We start from the raw sequence: 25422 nt of genomic DNA on the forward strand, positions 1-25422 counted from the left end.
GCTTCTCTGGGTATTCTCAAGAGAGACTAAGCTGACAGGGAGGCACTTGGGGCTTTCCCGAGGGAAGCCCGTTTTCTAGACTTGGGCTCAGAGATGAAACATCCTTAAACGGCTGAGAAATGGGAAGGAGAGGGCCGAGGTGGTTCTAGGCACGGAATCAGCAGGACCAGATATGAACAGGGGCCATAAATCCCTCCCAGACGCAGACAATGCCTTGGTGATAAGCATGCAGATTGCACACCTAGTTCAGAAACTCCCCTGAGTTTGCTTGTAATTAAGGGGGTTAGAGAGGTAAAAAAAATATATAAACCCAATTAATCATTTAAATATTTAAAGTCAGATTTTTCCCCTCACTCCAGGATTAGTATATTTCATAACGCCAGCAGCCGACAGCCCTGGTTTTTACTGGGGTTCATTTTAGAGCATGTTTAAACTAGTCAGATTGAGTGATGCTTCCAGCAACTAATCGCATGTCAAATAAAAGATATTTTATGTAATAAATTACCGCTACAAGTAATTCAAATGTCATTTATCAGTTTTATTATCAGTCAGGCAAAGTCTTGTTTCTCTATATTAATCAAAATCAAGCTTTTTTTCTTTCTTTTTTTTTTTTTTTTTTGAGCAGTTTTGACACCTCTTGGCACAAGTACCAAAGTGAAGAGCAGAGTCACCAGGAGCTGAATGGAGCAGCGTAACGCTAGCAAAGAATGAGGCTCAGTGGTGACAACTCAAAACTCCAGTATGAAAAACTGTCATTGCCACTATTTCTGCGCTAGTGTCAAATCAGGACGAAGCCTGTCTCTAAGAAGATGTGTGGCTCTGTTAGGCCAGAGGACAGAGTCTCAGTCGGCAATCCTGAAGGAGGTTGCCCCGCCCAGAAAGACCATCAGTTAGCTCCGCACTTGCAGAAGGCAGGCAAGCGCAGGACGCTTGATGCCAACTCTGACCAACCAGAACAATTTGTTCCGAGCAGGAAGTTTTCAAGTAGCGGAGAGACCTGTTTGGTATTAAGCCATGGGAGGAAACAGCTGGAGCAGAGCAGATGTGCGTCTTAGAAATTCTGCACCCAGCTGCCACTGCCTATCCTCAACATGTCCCATTAAACGGCTGGGCTCAGGGACACCACTCAGGAAAGCGTGGACGCTTACTTAGCCTTTGGTTAGAAAGTACGTTGAGCCTGAAGCCTACACAACAGACTGATATTGTTGGGATGAGAAAGATAAATAAGCCCCTTACTCACAATGGCAAAAGCCTGCTCCTGGGCTTTCAAAGGTCTTGAGCCAGATGCCCAGGCCAGGCACAGAGGGACAGAACGTGTGTGTGTGTGTGTGTGTGTGTGTGTGTGTGTGTATGCTGACTTTGTCACTCAGCTTATCCAGAAAGCAAAATGACTCTCTAAGTATGATGATGAGGCAGAGCAGCCCAGCCTCAGCCCCTACACCTGACCACAGGAGATCACACCGTGCTGGCTGTATCGGCTGAGGAGTGACCACCAGCCCAGCTGCAGGCAGGCCTGGCCAAAATGCTGATAAGTGGAGAAGAGAGGAGTTCAGAACTCATGTTCTGGAATCAAATGAACCCGCCATTTTTTAAATACAGCCTTTGAAATATGGCCTTGAAATCCCTTTCAGGTCACTTTTTGGAAAAAAGCTAACACTTCTAGACAAGTAAGATGAAGACATTTTTAGAAAAGAGATTTTGAAAGACAGTAGGGCCTGTGCTGAGTTGTGTAAAAAGAAACAATGTAGGTTACTTCCCACAACTTTGGAGATAACTTTAACTTTTTAGACTCAAGTAGCTTGAAGAAGAGGTAATGGTCTTGTCTGGATGGCTGCATTGCACTGTGTCTGTTACTACAGCAACCTCCATTTAAAACAATAAGCTCTCCTGTGGCCAGGATTCCATGCGATCATTAAGGCACCTCTGTATTTAATCTGAAATTCCCTTAGAATCTCTCACTACATGAATATACACAGTAGAGTCAGGACCAGGGAGCGTAGGTTGGCCTAAGTTCATGCGTAGTCAAGTTACCTCCATGGGCAAAGGAGAGCCCACTCACACCGACACTCAGTTCACAGGGATAAGAAGGGGCAGAGCCGATCATCTGTGTAACCACAGTGTCCCGAAACAACATAAATGACCAGTTCCTTCTCCCCTGCAACCTTTGTCACACACTTAAAATCGTGTCTAGTTTGGGTGTGCCACATTTTCTAGAAAAACTCAAGAGCTTTTTGCATCAAATGGAAAATTCAATTTCTCCTAGGTTGCTGCACCAGGATCTTCGGAGCACTGCTCTTAGCCAGTGTCCTGAATCCCAGTCCAGGGTAAGCAGGACTTGGAACAGGTGACTTACTGTATGGCTGGGAAATGAGGTGAGGGGGCTGGACAGGAACCACCGGGGCAGCTGCGCCCAAGGGTGAAGGCTCGTCGGTAGCAGTGCCCGACTGCTGGAAAGCCAGGTCAATCTCCTCATCTGTCAGCCCTGGAGAGAAGAGCAAAGGACACAGGTGAGTATCTCTTGCCAGCGTCTACCCCCAGCAAAATCTTCCTTTGTAAGAAGGCCCTGACGGCCACAGAGTGCCTTGCATTCAAGTGCGCTGCCTCCTCGATTTTGGATTCTTAGGAACCTCTCTCTGTTGCAATTTAACCTTAAGCGACAGAATATTAGCCTCAACACTGCTTCCAAATGTGGCTCATTCAATTTCCTTAATTTATCCTTGAGTTTATTGCTGCTTTTGAAGTCGCTCCGTACTGCAATTCTCCATTCTTCCCCCGAAAACAGATACCATCAACTGCAAATGTGGCTCATTTTAATCTGTAATGGTGTTAAAAAAAGAGGGGAAAAAACTAACAATAATGCACGAAAACAGACAGGGAAACAAAAAACTAATTATTGGGTGGGACGACTAATTAGTCTAGATCGTTTCCGAAGACGGGAATAATTTGCTTTATTTTATGACAAATGCAGAAATAAAAAGAAAAATCAGGACTGACTGTGATTAGTATGAATGGGATATAGAATGTAAAGAAGAAAATAAAACAAGAAAACAGATCAAAGCGAGACCAGGCCCATGTTTTCAGATGAATTGCTCCAGCCTATCCCGGGCTGCCTGGATCGCCTTTGGCTAGTTTCTCTCCCCCACTTCTTTTAATCCTCTGATGCTCTAAACTACACTGCTCACAGGGCATCAGGAAATCACAGGGCGCCATCTGCAGTGGTTACAGCATGTGGAAAGGATTTGCTAAGAAGGAAGGGGAAGCCAGTGAAAGTCCAGGCTCCTAACCCAGCAGGCTGGGAGCAGAGAGGTTTTCAGAGGCCGAGGCCAGCTGACCGGGTGGTTACTGGTGAAGGATAAGGGAATGAGGATAAGGACAAGAGTGGGGTGTAGAGCCCAGGTCTGTGACAAGATTCCTACGGGGCCAACTCAGGAAATACTGCCGCACACAAAGAGACCTACTGCTGAGGGTGGAAAAGCAGGTGAGGGGTCACTGCTAGTGTGCAGAAGACAACTCAAGCTGGTCCAGACTGTTCCGGGAATCCCAATCTCCATAGAGCCGCAACATAGCTTTTAAACCAGGGCCAAGAGCTTTTCCACATCTGGTCGGCAGCTCTCCATTAGAGGCCCACAGCATGGTATACTTGCCCCTGGGGGTGGATGGAGTACAAGGCGGTTCTGAGGATCAGCATCTTCAAAGTGTGGTGCCTTGCACTCTGTGCCTGGGGGCTAATACATGGTGTACATTAATGCTTTAGAGCACAGCTCAGCCCTGTACCATATTGGCCTGAGTCAACTCTAGCCATCCCTCAACTTTTCATGTCCCACCGTAAATGGTCAAGGGAGTGCCTCAACTATGCAAAATGGCCCTTGACCTCTTTTTTCTCACACTGCAGCAGCACTTCCTCCTCCCTCCCTCCCTCTCTCTCTTACACACACACACACACACACACACACACACACACACAAGCTAGACAAAAGCAAGCAAGTGCTGCTGCATGCATCACGTAGCTGGAGAGCAGGTAGGTGATAAGGCAACAGAGCATCCCAGACTGCACCAGACAAGGGCATCCCCACTTCTTGCCACAGCTTGCCACAAATGGGTTGCATTTCTCATTGTTTCTTCTCCCCAGACCAGGGATAGGACAGACAGACAAGCCAGGTAAAATTGGAGGACAAGGTTTCCCAGAGCCTGTGCCTGTTCAGGCTGCCAGTCACTGGTGACAGCTCTTCCTAAATAGGAAGGGGCACTCCTCTCCAAGGGCTGGAAGGAGGACGCTGTTTTAACCAGTTCCCAGTCAGCTGCAGAGAAAAGGAAGCAGCATCTGCGACGTCAGCACAGGCTGCTGGTCACTGGTACACCACGGAATTCTCTAAACCTGGTGGATCATGTGCCTTGTCAGCTGCTGGCTGCAAATGAGGATAATTTTCCCAAAAGGAGCATTCAGTTGCATTCTCATTTTCCCTTTTGGCTCTTTCAAATATAAACAAGTACGATAATGTTTAACGCTGGGGAAATATACAGCAAGTTACGGGCCATGCCTCGGCCTCAGGAGCTGGAGCTGGTTAAAGGAACAGGACGTCTGCCTGTTGTTCTGCCCTCTGGCCCTGAGCTTTTACCAAGACTATTTTCCTAATAAAACACAGCTTGTATTCCCTCTCGAGCCCACCAGTGAGGCGATGGTTTAATGCCATCAGCACTTCCTCCCAGGCCCTAGCTTCTCAGAGACCTCATCGTCCGGTGCTGTAACTACCCTGGCTGGAATTCCAATAGACCTAGTTCTCCAGGAAAGTCAGGGTTTTGATTTAGTTTCAGTAAGTGAGTCATTTTCTTAAAAAAGGAGGGGGGAGGACATAATTTTGAAGTGTTATCCCAACCATTTCCCCTGAGGTAGGGTTGAAGACTGCCCGGATCTGACTTGTTCTGGAGAACCGCAGCAACCAAAGTTACAGACATGAGATGGCAAGGTCACTGTTGAGTCTGTCAAGGTTCAGAGGAGGATTGCATTCACCTGTAGAGAAGCGCCGGTCACTAGCTCATGGGGATACAGAAACATGGGCTGCAAACCCCCTGGGTCAGACCTGCAAACGGTACCTGGACATTCTAAGAAGGCAGAGTGAGACGCACGCTGCATGAGCCTCTGCCCTCCCGACATTCCTCACAGAGCAGAGCTGTGCTTCCCTCAGAGTCCTCACTCAGACAGCACCGGCATGCTCAGGACTCTATGGAGCCAAGTGTAGGAAGACCAAGTCAGGGCCGGTCACTTCCCTCTGGATCAAGACTAGCTACTTCCCCAGCCACGGCTCCTGGTACAGAGATGACCTCTGTGATAAACTGTTACCACAGGACCCACACATAAGCATCCAGATGCCCTAGCCCCGTCTTTCCTACCCATCCTGCAAGATAAACAATGCAGATCTTTGATTGAGACCTTGCAGAATCCAAAAGGTTAAAAGGGATAATAAAGGAAACTGCCGATTGTAAGTGAATTATATTTGGCTCTGGAAGCCAAGGAAGGCACGGGCTATATTATAAAGGCATCTCTCTACGGTGTTTACCACCGTCCTGACTAATGCAGACCTTTTTTGTTGTTGTTGTTTTAAATAATCTCATGCAAATTAGACACACACACTTCCTTCCAGTTGATTGCTATCTGTGAGGAATAATCTAATCGCAAAGGGACTGAGCAATGGCTGAACAGAGCAGATAGCAGAGGACTTTGCCATTCTGCAGGCGGTGAGCAAACCTCCTGCTCCCTCTGCCTTTGGAAGAGTTCATTCCGATAAAGCTTACATCTTCCTCTTAGCTGAGGTGTGGACTGTTGTTATCTGACACCACTAAGACTTGGCATTTTAATTTTCCAGCAGTTCTCTTCTACCGTGGGTGATTTTTCTAGAGTTCCCACCCTACCACCTACTATTAGTAAAGAATAATAACTCTAAGGAAGTCCTGCTTGCTCACTCTCTCCATCAGGGAAAGAACAAGAGCACCTGTCCAGGAGCTCAGAGCCTGGACGGGGCCCAAAGAATGCTACCTCACCTGCAAGACCCAGGCTGCCTAATCTGCAAAGCCCTCCAAGGTCCCCAGAACTTTTCTTGTTCCCTTGGTTCACACCAAACTACTTCTCCAAACATCAAGAAGTTACCACTGCTGCCCCCGTGGAGATACAGGAACAAGGATGTTTTCTCCCCAGAAGGTTGCATTTAAAAGAATGAAGACAAGGAGCAGCTTCCGTGAGCACACAGGCAGGTTCACTGTCATCTGAACCGGACTCAGGACAGTTGCAACTGCCTATTTTTTATCTTCTAGCAGATAAATGGTCTGCTCTCTTTTCCTAAAGATTTCTATTAGAAAGCAAACAAAAGCCAAAGACACTCTGTGTGTGTGTGTGTGTGTGTGTGTGAGGGGGGGGGGGAGAACATGATGCCCACTGTCCTTTCCCGGCAGGCTGATGGTTTCCTGTGGGTCTGGCAGCACAAGGGCTTCTCAGATCAAGAAACTCCACATGGACGACAGCGTCTGCCCTGCTGTGCATAACTCTGGAGGTGAAACAGAAACCTGACAGGGACAGGCAACAGCAGTGCTCTCTGCATTGTGCAGGGAAAGCAACCAAGGCTAGGAATGGTTTGAAAAAATGTGAAGTAATGAACCCCAGCAGCACCTTCCGGCCTGGACCAAGCTTTATAAATCCAACTGTAGAGAATGAGAGGAACATAGAGGGGCAGGTGCAAGCCCCAGAACTCAGATCATCTTCCTCCGCCCACAGCCCCTCCGTTTCTGATCCAACTGAGACTCTGAGCATGAGCAGGGGTCACCTCTCTCAGAACACAACTAGTTATCCTGCCTGGCACATTCCAGGAGGAGATGAGGCAGGAAGACAGCTGGCTAAAGATATTCCCCGAATTAAAAGAAAAATCAACTCCCTCAGAATGGGTTCAGGGAGGGGAAAGGGAAAAAGTATTCTTATTTTATTTTATTAACATTTTGTTGGAACAGTGGAGTACAATAAGGACTCTTGAAGCCTCTAAAAGTCGCTGGATGACCTGTGGACCCCTATTTCCCAGTGCCTTGTATAAAATTGAATTTTTTAAACATAAATTACACGTAATGACGACACTGTAAAAACTAACAGTAATGGAAAGCTGTGCTGTATTTCATTAGCCTGTATTATTCCGTGCCACCTGATCCAGCCGGGCCTTGTTTATGAGTTAGTGTGCTAGCAGATGCCGATGGAAGCATTTGCTTCGACCTTGCTCTTCTCATTGGGGCATGAAATTACGACGGCAGCACCTTGATATTACAGCCATAAATACAGTAAACTGCAAATTTAAGCCAACGGCTCCTATTGTCTCTGAACATAAAGCTGATCGGTATTTATTTAAAAGGAGAACAAAAAAAATATTATATATCACCTTGTTTATGAGGCCGCCCCACCCACTCTCTTATCCCCTCCCCCAGGTCCCCAACCGTCTAATCCTCTAGGTTAAAATATTAAGCAAATAAGCCAAAGCTTTCTTCTCTGCTGATAACTATTTCCCAAGCAGCAAGAACCAGTTTTTGAGAAAAACAGTTCTAAATATCACTAGTCTGGATGAAAGTTTTTATGCAAACTGAGCTGGAGGTGGGCTGGCTCTCCCGATCTTGATATTAATACGTAACTTCAAGAATGGGACAAGAGACTTTCCCTTCTCCTCAAATGAGGGGCATCTGTACAACTGCAGGAAAGGTTGCTGCTGATGCCTTGAAACTGGATGCTCCCTCAGTATCCTTCTGAAAACTGTTCGTAGAAAGGCTGCCTTGGAAATAGCAAAACACTGCCTCCTGCCACCCAGGGAAAGAAAGATATTTAACCACGAATGTAATTCTCATCTCAGCACAGAGCACTCAGACCTCTCATTAAAACTCACACCAATCCCTTTCATATCCTGGTGAACCATAAAGGCAATACATCCTTTAAATATATCAAATGTGCAAGAAAACTAAGCAAAGGCCCGAGGACACGTGTCTCCCAGTAAATCACTAGTAAGAAGTCAGTGCACAGAGTATCTCACTGCCGGCTTACAGACTCAGAGACCTGGCAGGAGAGAAGATGGGGCTGCTTTCCTCATGTCAAGGAAGAGGGTCCCTGAGAAGACAGAGGAGCTGTGAACACTTAGCCACAACCAGGTGTGGAGCTCTCAGAAGTTAGTGGCCAAAACTAGAACATCAGCAGGCAAGCTCAGAAGTCTCTACCAACATAGCACACAGGAGGACCATTTCAGCTGAGAACTAAATGCAAGTCAGGGCTTTAATTTCAAAGCAGACAGGCTGGGGTCATAGGGTCTAAAGCCCAGTAGTACAATGACACAGGCAAATCAACCAAGATCAAAAGTTTCTGTACACTTTTGGTAGGTTATTTCACAAGGCAGATGTAGTCCCTTGGAGCCCTAAATTATAACAACTACACCAGGCTTAGCACCTTCGCATAAGAAGGGAACTTTCCTTTATAAAATTTATTGAGTGCCTCTGGGGAATAGTAGACCTACTAGAGAAGACAGAAGTGAGCCGCCCTCTGTGTTACACAAATTGAGACCTCTGTATGAAAGACTGAGCGGAGTTCCAATCAGCATTGCTGATGTCTGTTTCTGATCCGTACAGTCTGAAGAGTTCCTCCACTTTCCTTTTATTCCCTCTCTGACTATACTGAGTATAAACAAAAAGAAGGGTTACTTTTGATGTCTGCCATCAATTCTGGAGGCTTACAGACTGCTACCGTCACAGAGGACAGCCTCTAACATGTAGGTCTTTAGCAGCAGGCTGAGGCAGCCTCTTCCCAGGCTACGGGAAGTACAGTTATTTATAAGCCCAAGGCCTGGTGAGTTTTTATAAATGTGTGGGAAAGCCCAAGTAATAAACACTTTAGCAACACTTAAACTTGCCCATTTCAGAAGAGACTGTGGTAGTTATTTGCTTTAAAACAAATATTTATTTATTTCATGTGTATGGCTGTTTTACCTGAGTGTGTGTATGCACACCATATGTACAGTCTGCAGAGGTTATAGAAGAGGGCCTCGGAACCCCTGGAACTGGAGTTACAGATGCTTGAGAGCCATTATGTAAGGTCCTTTGTAAGAGCAGCCAGTGCTCTGAACCACTGAGCCATATCTTCCAGCTCCTCATTTGCCTTTTAAAATTTGCTTTTTATTTTATGTGTGTAAGTGTTTCGAAATATGTGTGCACCACACGCACACAGTATATATGGAGGCCAGAGAATGGAGTTACAGAACATTTGAACCACTCTGAGAATTAAACCTGGGTCTTCTGGAAGAGCAGAGAGTTCTGAACTACTGAACTATTTCTCCAGTCCCTTGTTTGCCTTTTAAACAATAGCAATTCACCAGAACAGGAAAACAAAACAACAACAAAAACAAGAAATCCTTGGGGTTGGGGGGGCATCTATTCCACCCTCTCTCCCTTCCTACGTTCCTCCTGGTCATTTACAGATGAAGAAAAAAACAAACAAATAAACAAAGCCTACAGAAGCCGCCAAGGTGGCTCCGACCCCAGCACTGGGGAGGCAGAGGCAGACCAGCTTGATAGTCGATGCCAATTCCTGGCAAGGCTAAGCACTGAGATCACCGCACAGACAAGTCTAACGGAGCCATTTTTAAATGTGATTTTAAAAGGCAGACATCTGTCTGATTTTGACACGTCCTGGCTACCCAAATGTTTCTTTTAGCTCTAAATATTTGCTTCACCAGGAAAACTGTTTCTACCACTGCAACAAAACAAACATATGCTTTGGACAATAGAGTAGCCATCTTGTTCCTCAAGTGGCCTGATGTGGGAAGCAAGTCCATTCTGGGGCGCAGGTTAAGGTGGTCGCCGACATCCTTTAAGGGAAGCCTCATCATGGCCTTCAGTCACCAGGCTGAGTGCCATGGTGTTCCTTCAGGAATTTTTTTTTTTTACACCCTGAATCTTAAATCCATAATTGGAAGAAAGGTTTATTATCTGATATTCGGCTTACTTCCCCAAATTTAAAATGGCCAGGTTCCCATCATCATTTTAAAAAGACTTCACCATGAAGCTTTTATGAACACATTAAAACACTTAATGTCCTAACAGGTCAATATATAAATTATTTTGTCGTCTTCTATGCGCATAGCTCAAATGCATATGATAATACATCCTATTCTCCTCAGCCACCAAGGAGGAGCCCACTGCTAGACAGGGCTGGAGCCTGGCCTTGACTCCTCTCCTTGGGTCTACAGCCAAAGGGGAGACTATATCAAATCTTGCTCAAGTACAAGGTCCCCAATTTAAGCCTACCATCAAACACATTGGGAAAGCTAACTCTGATTATTTTGAATTTAAAAAACACCTTTTTACACATTGCCATCTGAAGGTACAATGAAGAGCAAACAGAGAAGCTTCTGAAAGACAAGTTGGCAAACCGCCTCAATAATATTCTGAAAATGTTTATACTTTCTGACTCAATTTTACTTTCAAGACACAGTAATATAACAAAATAGTATGGTCCAAGATAGTTTGTCATTTTACTTTTTCTAGAACTGGGGCTTGAACTCAGGGCCTCACACATACTAGGTAAGCACATGACCATGATCTCTGTTCCCAGCCTTTATGGTTTTCATATGAAGAGGAAGAAAAGCAATGAGCTGGCCGTGGTAGTGTAAGTGCTATCCCAGCACATAGCCCATGAAGTGAAAAATATTAGAGTTCAAGGTCCTCTATGGATTCCCAGTGAATTTGAGGCCGGCCTGGGCCCTATACCTCATAAAAAAATACAACATTAAACAAAGGAAATGTCCAAAAATTAATGATTAGGAAATCTTGTAGTACATTTCAATAATGGGAGATTACTTAAACGTTTATAGTCATCTGAAAATTTCTCATGACACCTTTGATACGTTAGCCCATAAAGAGCCTGATGCTACAGTCATAGCAAATCTCACCATTGACAAGAATAAAAGCAAGTCAGAGTGTTATTGTGTTATCATGTGGAGAGAGGGCACAGCTCACTGGGGCACACTTGCCCCCACACACCAGACCCCAGACCCAGGCCTTAGCACACAGCTGCATAGCAACAGCGAGGAAGGGCCTGTCACTCTATCTGATGAGTGTCCAGCCTGACGGGAGGCATGAAGGGTAGACGTTTGAATCTACTGACCCCTCGTAACCTCATTCTCATCTGCCCTCACAGTGAGGCCCTTGGTGCAGGCTATCTCTCCTCCTTACTTCTTGGCAGCCATATGTAAAGTCCACAATGCTATCTGGTAGAAAATGTGACTACACAGGAGTTGCTTGGTGTCCTTCTAAGGAACTGTTTGTAATTGTTTTAGCTCTCATGGTATAAAATTCTAACAATACATGAGGCTTTCAGAGAAATGTGAGCTTCCTTTGACACCTGCTCACACTATTACATCATTTAAAAGAAATCACAGATACTAGCTTTTAGTTAAAAAGCATCTGTATTTACATACGTATATATAAAACATGCATGTATACATATATGACAGGATTTTATATCTTGCTATTGTAATTAAAATTAGTCAATAAGGAGTTAGAGAGATGGCTCAGCAGTTAAGAACACTTACTGCTTTTGCAGAGGACCTGAGTTCAGTTCCCAGCTCCAAGGTGACCTGATACTTCTAGCTTCCATGGGCACATGCACTCACACGCATTCATTTGCAATAAACACACAGAGTCAACACATACACGTAACTTGAAATAATAAATCTTAAATAAAATTAATTAATGTGTTCTCAGAGTACTTCTGTAGAGCACTACTATTCTGCTTGACAGAATCTGTTGGGTGGAGGCACCTCTATGCAATTTGTCTCCATAGAACATTTCTTCCTCTTACAAAAAAGACCACAAAAGAGCCCTTGGATGAGACTTGTATATGTGCAGTATTTTCCCAGGAACTGCAAGCTGAGCTTGGTACCAGGTACCGTTGTTCTGTGTTGACATGATCAGTTTGTCAGATGTGCTGTTAGAATCCTCACTGGTTGGAGGATGGCATTTAACGCCGGCACCCTGGCGGCTGCTCAGGCTTCCCTCAGGTCCACTCACTCCTGCTTATGTATCCTGAACCCATGCTGTCAGATCCAGACACAGTCAAGTGAAATCTGGCTACAGCCTTCTTTTCACCTCTCTGAACTTTCTTCCTTTGAGTTTGCTTTTAAGTCCGTCATAAGTGACATCAGTATTAGGTTTCTTGTGGTGTCTGCATGGTGTTATTTCCCTTCCAATACTTTATTTTTAATCCTGATGTGTTGTTACATAAAAGATGTGACTGAGCCAGGTGTGGTGGCCCATATCTGCAGCACCTGGGAGGCTGAGGCAGGAGGACTGATTTCAAAGTAAATCTGGGCTACATAGTGAGTTCCAGGCAAATCTGGAATGTAGAATGAGACACCATCTCAAATCCAAAGGTGTTTTTAAAATTTAAAAAAAAAAAAAAAAAATTAATCAATCCCAGCACTGGGGAGGCAGAGGCAGGTGGATCTCTGTGCAGCCCAGCCTGGTCTACAGAGAGAGTTCCAGGATAGCCAAGGCTCCAGAGAAACACTATCTCAAAAAAGTCAAAGCAAAAAAATCAAAACATTGTATCTGATGTAAGCAGGACCGAATGGAGGTAGTTTTAAACATTTATTTATTTATTTATTTAATGGGGATGAAGGGGCAGAATATGGCCTGTGGAGGTCAAAGGACAACCTGCCAGTTCTCACTTCCATTATGTGGAACAAACTAGGATGCCACACTTGGAAAGCAAGCATATTTGAGCCCAAGCACAAAGTTTGATTTCAATACAGTATTTTATCCATTTACATTTAATATAATTTAATCTAATTTTAAATTATATGTTTATATTATAATTATAATCACATTATGTAATTGATTTAATAGTAATACATTTAATATAATAAATATTAATTCTTGAGGGCTTCTATTTATACCTTATGATTTACTTTCCTTTTGACGTAGTTTATTTCCACTTTCTCTGTCTTCTTTATGGTGTGATTTTCCTGTCTATTGACTTTGTTTTCTATGGTAGCTTGCAATGGGTTTCTCGATATAGTTGCTATCTTCTCTTTTCTAGTTATTAAATAGCTTGGGGGGGGGGTGTCTGCTGTTAGGTTGTTTTGTTTTTCCACTCTATTTTAGTGAACATCAGATCTCTGCAATAACAATTGTTGTCATCCTAGTGTGGGTAGTGTTTTTATTATTACTGTTATTTATCTTAAAGACAGGTCCTCACTGTGTAGAGCAGGTGGGCCTCAAACTCTGCCTCCCCAGTGCTGGAATTAGAGGTGTGCCTGCGACTGTCCATTCTTCACGTGTTGTCGGGTTGAGCCTACTAGAGCATCTGAAACAGAATCCAAACTCCTCAGAGGGACCACTGCCTCCTCCAGCACAGCGAGCCTGCCTCTTACAACATACTATCTTCCTGGAATTTGCTCGATACAATTTCTTTCTAGGGCACAATCCTTCCCTTTTCATAGAATTCTTTCTCTCTAAAAATTCACAAGGTTTGCTTCCTCATTCTCTTAAGTGTCTCTCAAAATGTCACTTTATAGGCCCCTTTCTGATCCTAAGAAGTCTGTTGTCCATACTGAATCTGCACTTTACCTGTTTGCTGTGTCTTGCTTCCTCCTTACTGGAGTGCAAGCTCAGCAGGGTGAAGATTCAGGGCTTTTACTCCTTCTAGAATATTTAGCTTGGTGGTCTCAATGTCTTGCCTGGATGTGCCACTCTGCTGGTCAGGACTGGAGGTATGGCTTAGTAGTAGAGCAGGTGCCTTGTTTGTGCAAACGTGCCTCAGCAACCCTAAACTATATACATACATACATGCCTATATGCATACACACACATACATGTTTACACACACATGCATGCATACACACATACACACATACATACATACACACATACACACACATACATACACACACATACATACATACACACATACACACATACACACATACATACATACATATATGGAACAATGACCAGAACTATGGTTGACTCAAAAATCAGAAATCATGCCACCCAGTAGACATTGACTAGCATCCTCAAAATGGTAAAAGTGGGCTGGTAAGATATAAGAGTGCTTGCCACCAAATATTGTGATCTGAGTTCCACGCCTGCACCCACATGGTAGAAGAAAGGAACTGACTTCCATGAACTGTCCTGACTTCCACTCAGGCACAGAAAGTAATTAAAGTCCTAAACACACATGTGGTCCCGGCATGTCTCCCTATACTTCCTGGATTTCTCTTTGTGTGGTTTTTTTAAAAATCACAATGAACTTTCATGAATTGTTTTCTGCCTCACTCTTCTTCCCTCTGGGGGACTGAAATTACCCTGACAGTCAACAATGACTTTGGGCAATCTAGTTCTACATTCCCAATCTATTTCCCTCCATGGACTTTTCTCTGTGCATGCTTTCTACTGTCTGTCTTAAAGATCACAGATCTTTTCTTCTGTATGTCCAACCTGCTGCCAAACTCACCCAATCTGTTTTCTTTTTATTATAACTGTTTAATAATTATAGGGAAGGAATAGCAAAAAAAAAAAAAAAAAAAAAAAAAAAAAAAAAAAAACAACCAATGTGATTATGTAATAATTTTATTTATTAAACAATGCAGAAGGCAAGGAAAAAGGGAAAATGTTTACAAGCATGACAAAGAATTAATATTCTTAACACAGAAAGGGCATTTAAAAATCAACAAGCAAGGTCAAAGAGATGGAGTGCTCAGTGGGTAAAGGTGTTTGCCATCAAACCTGATGACCTGAGTTTGACCCCTGGGACTTACAACATCAGGTATCCTCTGACTCACATATGTACAATCATACTGTCCCAGTTAGTTTTGCCATCAATTTGGCCCACTTGGGAAGAGGTCAATGGAGTAATTGTCTTGACTGACTTGTGAGCTGGTGAAGCATTTCAATTGCCCACTGTGGGAGGTGCCAACCCTAGGCAGGTAGGCTTAGGCTGTATAAGAAAGGTAGCTAAGGAAGCCAAGGGGAAGCAAGCCAGTAACCTGCCTTCCTCTATAGTCTCTGCTTTGGTTCCTGCCCTGATTTCCCTTGATGATAATACTGTCACCCTTGAGATTCTGTAATTAATTCTTCCCTCCTCAAGTTGTCCTTGAATCAGGAGGTAAAGACAGGACATTTGGGATCATAAGTTCAAGGACAGCTTCAGCTACACAGTCAGTTTGAGGCCAGCCTGGGCAACAGAAGACACCCCCTCCCTCAAAAACAAAAACAAGTTTAGCTGAGGTGCTAAATATATGCAAATGAAGGCAATCTGAGAAAGCTTTGGGTGGCCCACTCATGGCAGTGAGCTGACAGAACTCTCACTCCCTGAGAGGGAGCTGGTAAGCCCTATTTGAGAAACTATGGCTGTGTGTGTGGAGTTTTGAACCCATGAGTCAATACTTCCTCATCTCAGGCATCTGAGGGACTACAGCAGGCAGTGCTCCTCACCGTTCTTTCCTAGTTCCTCTTAATAAAAACACAGATGAAAACAAATAAATCATCTCAAGAAGCCAAAAGGCAAACATTAGGAAAATCCTAACAGGGTAAGGAGAAGGAGCTGTGTTTGAATTTTACGAGGTCCAGATTTTTCTCGCAGGGTTTCTGGTTCTAAGCTTTTGTTCTTCTGCCTCATAGAGAAGGAGGATGATGATATGATTTCTGCCTCTCAGGCTTGGGCCATTTTTCTTGGTGAACAAATGGCATAATGCTTTATAAGTGAGCCAGCAGTGCTGAACAACTAAACAGCCTGTTCTCTGTGCACCAAATTCTATTTATTAATACAAAAACAAGTGTGCTCTTTGTTATCTAATTATTTCCCATGAACTCTTTTGCTTGTTGGTTTATTAAATCTTGCAGTTTGTTAATATCGCCAATCCTGGGGCTTTACGCTGTGCTTCAAACAGCTACCGATCTAGAGACTTGATATGATATTGTAAATGCAGCTCTATGATTATTAGCTTGGAGGTGGACTAAACTTTCTAACAGAATAAACTGACTTTTCACTCTCGGAAACTTAAAATTACCTTTAATTATGTGTATGAGTGTGTGTCTGCACGTGGCTATGTACTTGTGAATGTGGCTGCCCGCAAAGGCCAGAGGTGCTGGGCTGTCTGGAACTGAAGTGACAGGTGGTAGGGAACCAAGCTCAGGGAGAGCAGTGCATGCTCTTGACCACTGAGCCATCCATCTCTCCTGCCCAACTTCTCAGTCTTTCAAATATTTGTTAGCTTGCATTTCTTGCCTACCTGTGCCAGTGAAGCCATGTCTGTCTGCTGGTTTATATTACTGCTCCCCATTCCCTCTTCTCTTGTTCAGGTTTTCCACACTTTACGTATGTGTCTTGTTTATGCACACACCTGTCCTGTTTCTTCTTTTGTTTCACTCGGTCTTCATTGGTGTGTGAGTGTGCATGTGCCTGTGCATCTTGTGTGAACCTCTCCTGGGTTGTTTATTTTCTTCCTGACCTTTGCCCATCTGGCCATCTGTTAACTCTGAATGAACTTCTTAATTCCAGCACTCAAGAGACAGAAGCAAGTGGATCTAAATAGAAAATTCTTGGCCAGACCAAGCTACATAGTAAGACTCTGTCTCAAAACCAAAATGAAAGTCCTAATTTCTATTTTATTCTCATCTAGTAATGTTAGCTTGGTTTATTTTAAGTTGAGATGATATTCACATTTAAATGTGCAAAGCACACCAATCTTATGCCACTGCTTGGGGAATTTGTACAAATACCAAGCACACATGCTTTGCACACCTTTAAATATTGAGTTACCAGGGGCTAAAGAGATGGCTCAGCAATTATGAGCACTGGCTGCTCCTTTGAAATATCAGGTTCAGTTTGAAACTCCCACATGGTGGCTCATAGCCATTCCTACAGTTTCAGTGGATCCAGAGCCTTTTTCTAACCTCCATACGTACCAGTCATATATATGACACATATAGATTCGGGGAGACAAAACACCCATAAACATAAAATAAATCTAAAACAAAAAAATATAATTGATCATGGGTTTTGATCAACTTGACACAAGCTGGAAGGAAGACCCTCAACTGAGAAAGTGCCTCTATCAGACTGGCCTGTATACAAGTCTATAGGGTATTTTCCTGATTAATGTTTGATAGGGGAGGGCCCAGACCACTGTGGTTGTTCCAACCCCGGGAGGGTGGTCCTAAGTGTAAAAGAAAGCAGACTGAGAAAACCAGGGGAGCAAGCCAGTGAGCAGCATTTTTTTCATGGCATCTGCCCTCAGGTTTCTGCACTGGTTTCCCTCAATGATGGAGTCTAACCTGAAATAAACCCCTTTCCTCCTTTTTGGCCACGTGTTTTGTCACAACATTCGAAACCCTAACTAAGTAAGACACTGAGCATTTCCCAGCATGCCACGTTCTGCCCTTTGCAGTCTGCAAGCTCTTTTAGGTTATCTACCGTGAATTTGACCACCAGTTCCTCTTTAACTTGTTTTACATACTCATTCATTGCATGCCTGTATGCATTTGTGTGGGTGCACTTGACAAGTGTGGAGGTCAGGGATCACTACAGCACTCTGTTCTTCCTTCCACCACAGTGGAGAGCATTTTTGGCACCTCTGGTCAGTTGGTGGCAGAGGAATATTAATTTTTCAGGACACCTTGAAGCTGATCATGGCAGGAAACTGGCTGTAAGGGCTAGAATTAAGCACATTTGCATCTGAAGTGCAGAGCAAAAACGCTTGTGACTGAAACCTAGGGAGGTACATTTACATTTGAAATGTAGCTCAGGACAGGGCAGACTCAGCAGACGCAGGCAGGGGCAGCCTCTTTGATCACCATTTGTCCCTGATCTTCACACCTGGTCTCCTAAAAGACAGTTACAGGATCTTTGATTGTTAACTTGCTAGTTCCCTATCTCAGAACTGATGTTAACTTTCTGCATGAAATTAAAGTGGTATATAAGAGGACTAATAAACAAAGGCCTTGCTTCCGCCATGAGGCTTAGGCCTCAAGTCAGCTGAAGTCCTGTTGCAGCTTTAACTAACCATGTCTCCTTTTTTATTCAATCCTCGCTCCGGCTCTGGGGGGACAAAAGTTGGGTGTCCGAACTGACCTCAGACACACCACCAAGCAAGTTCAGGGGATCAACTTCAGATCCTGAAGCTTGTGGTCCTGATGCTGCTGCACCACCCCGCCACCCAGGCATCAGCATCAACACTGTCCGTTCTTGAACATCACAGAAGCAAGCAACCTCTCATCGTCATCACTGCCACTGTTGTCAGTGTGGTCCTCATTGTCACCATCCTCTTCTCTTCTTTGGAGAAAGGGTCTTGTATACACAGGCCTGTGTATACACGGGACTGGAGACTGGACCTAAGACGTCCTACACACTAGGCAAGCACCCTACCGAGTGAGCTACCTTCACAGCCCTTCTGGTGGGAGTCCTCAGCCTTCAAGCATGTAGTTTTGTCAATCAGAAATTTATTCCCTCCCTGTGCTGTGTAATTCCCCATGTGTCTGTGCCGTGAATTAGAAGCTCCTCTGCTTACAGGCATCGCTCTCCAGGTTTGGGCTTTCTTAAGCAAAGCTTCTGTTTGCATCTTGTTCAAGAGAGTTCATTTTTCTTGGGTTTCTATCTATGAAGGAACTGCTAAGTCACGGCAGAAAGTGTCAGATTTACAAGCAGCCGCACCCTCAGCAGCACGTGAGACTTAGAGCAGCCTGCATTCTTGCCAACACTTAGTGTTCTCAGCTTTTTCACTGAGGATGTTCTGACGGGTGTAATATGATGAGCTGCTGTGCTTTAATTACATTTCAAGTGGGAAGCAAAGTGGGCACCTTTCTATGAGCTCACCAGCCATCTGGAAATGGTCATTAACAATGAGCTGGTCCACGACTTTGCACACCTTTGAAAATGGAGTTACCAGCCTTTGGCTGATCTGTGAGTCCAGATACAAGCCCTCCATCAGAGAAGCACTGTCGTCTAGTGTGTGGCTTCTCCCTGTGCTCTCTTAGTGTTGCTTTCTCATGAAAGTTTGTATTTGATGTGGCATTTTTTCTTTTTTTTTTAAACAATTGGTTGGGGATTTTTTTAAATATTTTTAAAAATTTATTTATTATAAGTACACTGTAGTTGTCTTGAGACACACCAGAAGAGGGAATCAGATCTCATTACAGATGGTTGTGAGCCACCATGTGGTTGCTGGGATTTGAACTCAGGACCTCTGGAAGAACAGACAGTGCTCTTAATCCCTGAGCTATTATCTCCAGCCCGGTGTTTTTTCTTTTGTGATTAGTGAGTTTACTGAGCCAATTAAGAAATCTCCATGTTACTGGGATAGTCTTGTGTTTTTCTAGATGCTTTACAAGTTTATCTTCCTCATTTGGAGTATGCCGAAAGGTGAGGGTCAAGGCTTGAGTGTCAGCATGCTGAAAGATGCTGCTAACCTGGTCTCCATCACTGTCGCTGAGAACTTACAAGTCAAGCGCTGCGCAGGAGAGGAACCACTACACAAATCTGCTATCATTTTGTGCTCAAGGAAGCTAATGAGCAGTTTGTAAGTTCACTCTGTCAGCCTTCTGCTTGTTTGCTTTGTTTTATTGAGACAGTCTCACATAGTCCAAGATGACCTCAAACCACCAGTCAAGGATGACCTTGACCTTCTGATCCTCCTGCTGGGATTACAGGAACATGCTGTCACATTTGGTACAGGGTTTCAACTATTGAATAATGAACAGCCGAAGATCATCAGATATTTAAAAACAAAATACTTTATCCTAAACAACAGAACAACAACGCCCCCCTGCAACATACACACACAAAAATAAAAATAAAGAATATCAAAGAAAATGTCATATAACAACACACTCTGGTGTTGTTTAGTCACAAGGGAATAGCATGATTTTAAGGGATTAGAAGGATTAGGAGGTGTGGCCTTGGTGGAGGACCTGTGTTACTGGAAGTAAGCATTGAGGTTTCAAAAGCCCATGCCTGACAGAGTCTCTCCCTGCTGTGGATCAGGATGTAGCTTTCAGCTGCTGCCCCAGGAGCCTGCATGCTGTCATGCTCCCATATGACGATAATCAACTAAAACTCTGAAACTGTAAGCAAGCCCCCAATTAAATGTTCTCTTTATAAGCGTAGCCTTGGTCATGGTGTCCCTTCATGGCAATAGAGCAGTAACTGAGACACATGCTCAGCACTCAGAAGGCAGACACAGGTAGATAGAGCTCTGTGAGTTCAAGGCCAACCTGTTTTACATAGCAAGTTCCAGGACATCCAGGGCTACACAGAAACTCCATCTCAAACAACAAAACAACAAACAATAACAACAACAATACAACAAAAACCCCAACCAACCAAGCAAACACATAAATAAATACAGAAGATGCATGCATTTATGAAATAAGAACAGAATACTGGAACAAAAGGATATTCAGAGGAAATAGTGCTTTCAGAAATAACATATCTGAGAGCAGGAGAAATTTGAAAGATAAAGTTAATATGAGATAAACTTTGGGGAAAATCTATAAAGTAGAAGTAAAAAGACAAAAAAAGAGGAAACGTCTTTAAAACTTTTTGAGGATTAACCCAAGACATCTCTCATCCAACTAACGGGCTCTAGGAAAACAAGACAGAACACAAAGGAAGTCATTTCAGACCACATCACCAAACTGAAGGGTAATAACTGGATGCAGGGCCCGCGGGATACGCAGCATGAAGGCACCAGCACTGCAGACTCCGAGACTGACCAAACATAAAAACTCTCTGATGCACATCACGTCACCACAAGACAACCCCTAGAGATAAGACATGAGGGTCTGGGAGAAAACAGACAGTCCACATAGGAAAGGACCCAAGTCAAAGTGGTCTCAGACATCCCAACAGCAGACAGCAGAACTGGCTGCTGGGCCAATGGCTTATCCCCTTAAATTCTTTAAAAAAAAAAAAAAAAAAAAAAAAGTTTCCCAATCTAGAATTTTAAACCCAACCAAGCAAAGCTAGACTCATTTTCTAAGTTTGCATCCTGCACACCTCAGGAAGCTGCTCAGGGATCCATTCCACCAACCCAAGGATGAGAACCAAAAAGAAGCCATGAAGCCAGGAAAGCAGAAACGGAGCACAGGGGAGCTACAGGCAGCTGCAGAGGAGCAGCCAGGCTCACCGTGCTGCACAGCTCTTGAAAGCAAATACACTACAAACCAGGCAGCAAGGCTGAGGATGGACTAGGGATCAGGATAGAGCTCAGCAATCCCAGCTCCCAATCACCACTCATTATACCACTAGGAAAAAGTGCAATTCTCACATGCTACATGGTGCATGTGAAAATTTATTACACATTTATTATACATGGTATTATTGGGTTTACTAAGAATACTGTCCTATTTTTAATTCTTAAACTTTGAAATTCATACTATTAGCAATGCTCAGCCTTTACTGCTTCTCATTTGGATAAACTAGAGTTCCACGCCCTACTCCAATGTTTCCAAACCTTCTCAAAACTATGACGGCCAAGAGTACAGACACAAAAAAGAAAGCCAGACCTCAGCTAAATGCACACAGAACGACAACACGTGAATCTAGTGCATTAAACACCACGATCAACTAGAACTCATGCTAATAATACAATGATGACCCACTACTGCCTATTATAATATTTTATTGTATTAAGAGATTAAAAGACAACAATGATATGATTATTTCCGCAAGTGAAGGGCATTTGGTATAATTTGATATCCACTCTTAATAAAATGAACATGAAACTTCCTTGATGTGACTGAGTGAGCAGATGGGCTCATGTCACTCTCTGAAGTTGCTGTGATGGTTTATGAAAAAGATGTACAAGTGTGTTGTGTACACAAGAGCAGGACAAGTGTGTCCACACACTTCTGTCTTACTTGTGTGGAGCTGTATTAAGGCTGGTACAACCAGTGAGCATCGAGGAAAGAAACAACACAAACAATGAAAACAGCAACCGTATTCTCTTCAGAGCCCCAGAGACCGGCGTAGGCCGACCTGCCAGCAGTACATTGGCAGGGCTGAGGTACAAGCTCTGCACACAAAAGTTAAAGAAACAGGAATGAACATGTATGCAGGATGTTCATAAAGATGTAGAGGAAACTAAAAAGGCTACATGGAAATATTGGCTTTTTTTCCTATACGAAATGTCAATATAAAAATAAGGACATCATGAATTTTGCAGGCAAATGGATAGAACTAGACAACATTATCCTGAGTGAGGTAACCTGACCCAAAAGGGTGTGCATGGTATGTACTCACTGATAAATGGATCTTAGCCATAAAGTACAGGATACCAATGATGCATTCCACAGACTAAAAGAAGCTAAAGAAAAGGGAAGACCCAAGCAAGAATGCTTGAATCTCATTTAGAAGGGGGAATAAAATAGTCATAGGAAGCAGATGAAGGGAGGAAGTGGGAGATGAGAGAGGGAATAAAGGGTTCAGGATCAGCTGTGGGGAGAGACAGGAGAAAGGGTCAGTGGGCCAGATGAATAGAAATCTGCAGCTGCTGGAAGTGGGTAAGTGGTGGTGGTGGGGACATCTCCAGGACAAGCCAGAGACCTGGGGTGACTTTGGCTGAGACTCATAGCCATGGGGATATGGAACCTGAAGAGGCTGCCTCCTGTAGCCAGGCAGGACCTCGAGTGGAGAGATAAGGACATCAAGCCACTCACGAAACTTTAGACCCAAAATTTGTCCTGTCTTCAAGAAATGCCGGGACAAAGATGGAGCAGAGACTGAGAGAAAGGCCAACCAAAAACTGGTCCAACTTGAGACCCATCCCATGGGCAAGCACCAATTACTGACACTATTAATAATACTGTTGTGCTTGTAGACAGGAGCCTCACATAACTGTCCTTTGCGAGGCTCCCCCAGCAGCTGACTGAAACAGGTGCAGAGACCACAGACAAACATTGGACAGAACTCAAGGAGTCTCGATGAAGAGCTGGGGGAAGGATTGAGGGCCCTGAAGGGGATGGGAACTACACAGGAGACCAACAGAGTCAACTAACCTGGACCCTTGGAGGCTGTCAGCCAAATTGTCAACCAAATAGCATTCACGGGCTGGACCTAGACCTCTCCTTACACATGTAGCAGATGTGCAGCTTCGTCTACATGTGGGTCTCCCAACAACTGGAGCGAGGGCTGTCCCTAAAGCTGCTGCCTGTCTGTGGAATTTGTTCCCCTAACTGGACTGCCTTGTCTGGTCTCAGTGGAAAAGGATGTGCTTAGCCCTTCAGAGACTTGATGTGCCAGGGTCGGGAGATACCCAGAGGAGGCCTCCACTCTGTCAGAGGAGAAGGAGAGAGGGGGAGGGGGACTGCGTAAAGTGTCAATATTATAAACATGTCATTTGTCCTAAGTTAATGAGATTAATACGATCCCAAAGTTCTAAATATCAACATTTTGTATTTTCCTTTTAGCTGAGCAGGCTAATTTTATAAATCATATGTAAAGGAATAGGCAACTCTCTGGGTAAATTCTGAATGACTGAAAAGACGGCTGGATGGCCTAATTTTAACACAAGGCACATCTAAGAGAGGGACACTGAACAGGCCACCAAGGGGACGAGAGCTCAGGACACCACAGACAGCTGGCACAGGAACAAATCTTAGTGCAAGTCAGTGGGGAAAACACCCAGGGGCCAAACTCAGCCTGTTGTCTATTTTGGTTTGTTGGGTTGTGTTTTTTGAAGCTGAGTCTTATTGGCTAACCAGGTTAGAGCTGCCGCCTTCTGCTGGGGTTAAAGGCAGCACCTCCGTGCCCAGCCATTTGTCCATTTTGGGTGGTCGTCTAGCGACAAACAGTGTTTACACTTTGTAAACAGAGGTGGGAAAACAGGATTGTTTTGTGACATGTGAGAAGCATGTGAAACCCACACACCAGTCCAAGCACACAGCTGTCCTCCTCATCCGTTCTGCTGTCGGAGTGGTACTGGGTAGTTAGCTCCCTTATGGACACAGAACCCACGGCCCAGTGCACGCTGCCTGCCTCTTTACAAGAAAAGCTTCTCTCCCTCTGCCGTGATACACTATGTTAACCAAAAAGAATAAAGCCGAATCATTGACCAAAATAATAGGAGTTACTGACGTCTATGAACAAAACGCAAATCACATACGAAAACCTGTCCAATAAGGAGACAAGCAGAATTGCTAAGCGGGCTTGCCAGGCCAGCTTGGCAACCTGGGCTCAATCCCCAGAATTCATGTGAAGATAGAAATAAAGAACTGACTCCACAAAGCTGCTCACTGACCTTTACAAATATACTGTAACACATACACACACACACACACACACACACACACACACACACACACACACACGCACGCACACACACGCACACATCATGCATAAACACACACACTAATATTGAAATTTTTTAAATGTCAAAAGAAACATTTAAATGTCAAATAAAAAATTGTGTCTGCAAAAGGCACTGTAAGCACAGTTGACATAAATCTGAAACCAACAAACTAACACATACAGAGCAAAGCCCCTCAGCGTTCAAAATCACTCATCAATTTCAAAATAACTCTCATCCTATAAAAGCTGGGTGTGTGACAGTACACACATACCTAACATCCTTACACTCAGAAGGTTGAGGAGGCAGGTGGATTACAAGTTTCAGGCCAGCCTGGGCTACATACAGAATTCTAGGCAAGCTGGATGTACATAGTGAAACCCAATCTTTGAAAAAAAAAATTTAAGCAAGGAAAGGGAAGCGTTCATCATAGGAGAAGCACCTTAACACTCGAAGTTCACAGCTGGCCCCAAACAGAAGGAACTACACTTTGGATGGACTGTAGGAAGAACAGGACTTACCCACATCATACCCTTATAGCCACTCCACTCGGACTCAACTGGATGGTACCTGGCCCCTCTTGACCTACCCATGAGTTTCAGAGGGAACTCTTCTCACCTAGCTTACTCATACCCATATCTGTAATGAAATTTACAATTACAGAATATACAAAGAAACAGACCATAAAGGAGACAGAGAAAAATAAAGCAAACTTATAAATAAACCAGTTGTTATCTTTTATTGATTGGAACTCACCATGTAGACCAGGCTAGCCTTGAACTCATAGAGATCTGAGTGCCTGTACCTCCTAAGTGCTGGGATTAAAGGCGTATACCACAACTGCCTGACTGATAAACCAGTTATTAAAGCAATCAAATACTTTAGGAGGACTGGTGTGATGGCTCAGTGGGTAGAGGTGCTTGCTGCCAAGCCTGAGGCCTGAGCTCAATACCAGAACCACCATGGTAGAAGGAGAGAACTGAGAGAATTCCCACCAATATGTTCACACATGTAGGCACACACATTTAAAAAAGGAAGTAATAAAACATTTTTAAAAATTTTTTATTTTTCCCCC

The 25422-nt window shown here is 43.9% G+C and overlaps 1 protein-coding gene across 2 annotated transcripts in view; it reads right to left on the minus strand.

Annotated features, from left to right (window-relative positions):
* Nucleotides 1-25422, minus strand: part of PEX14 (peroxisomal biogenesis factor 14) — a 128301-nt gene that overhangs the window by 20859 nt on the left and 82020 nt on the right. For both annotated transcript variants that reach the window (XM_080921958.1, XM_080921959.1), the window contains exon 4: nucleotides 2354-2482. In XM_080921958.1, the coding sequence (XP_080778084.1) occupies nucleotides 2354-2482 (129 nt within the window). The remainder of the gene's footprint in view (nucleotides 1-2353; nucleotides 2483-25422) is intronic.

This window comes from Micromys minutus, assembly GCF_963924665.1.
Source record: "Micromys minutus genome assembly, chromosome: 9".
Lineage (NCBI taxonomy): Eukaryota > Metazoa > Chordata > Mammalia > Rodentia > Muridae > Micromys > Micromys minutus.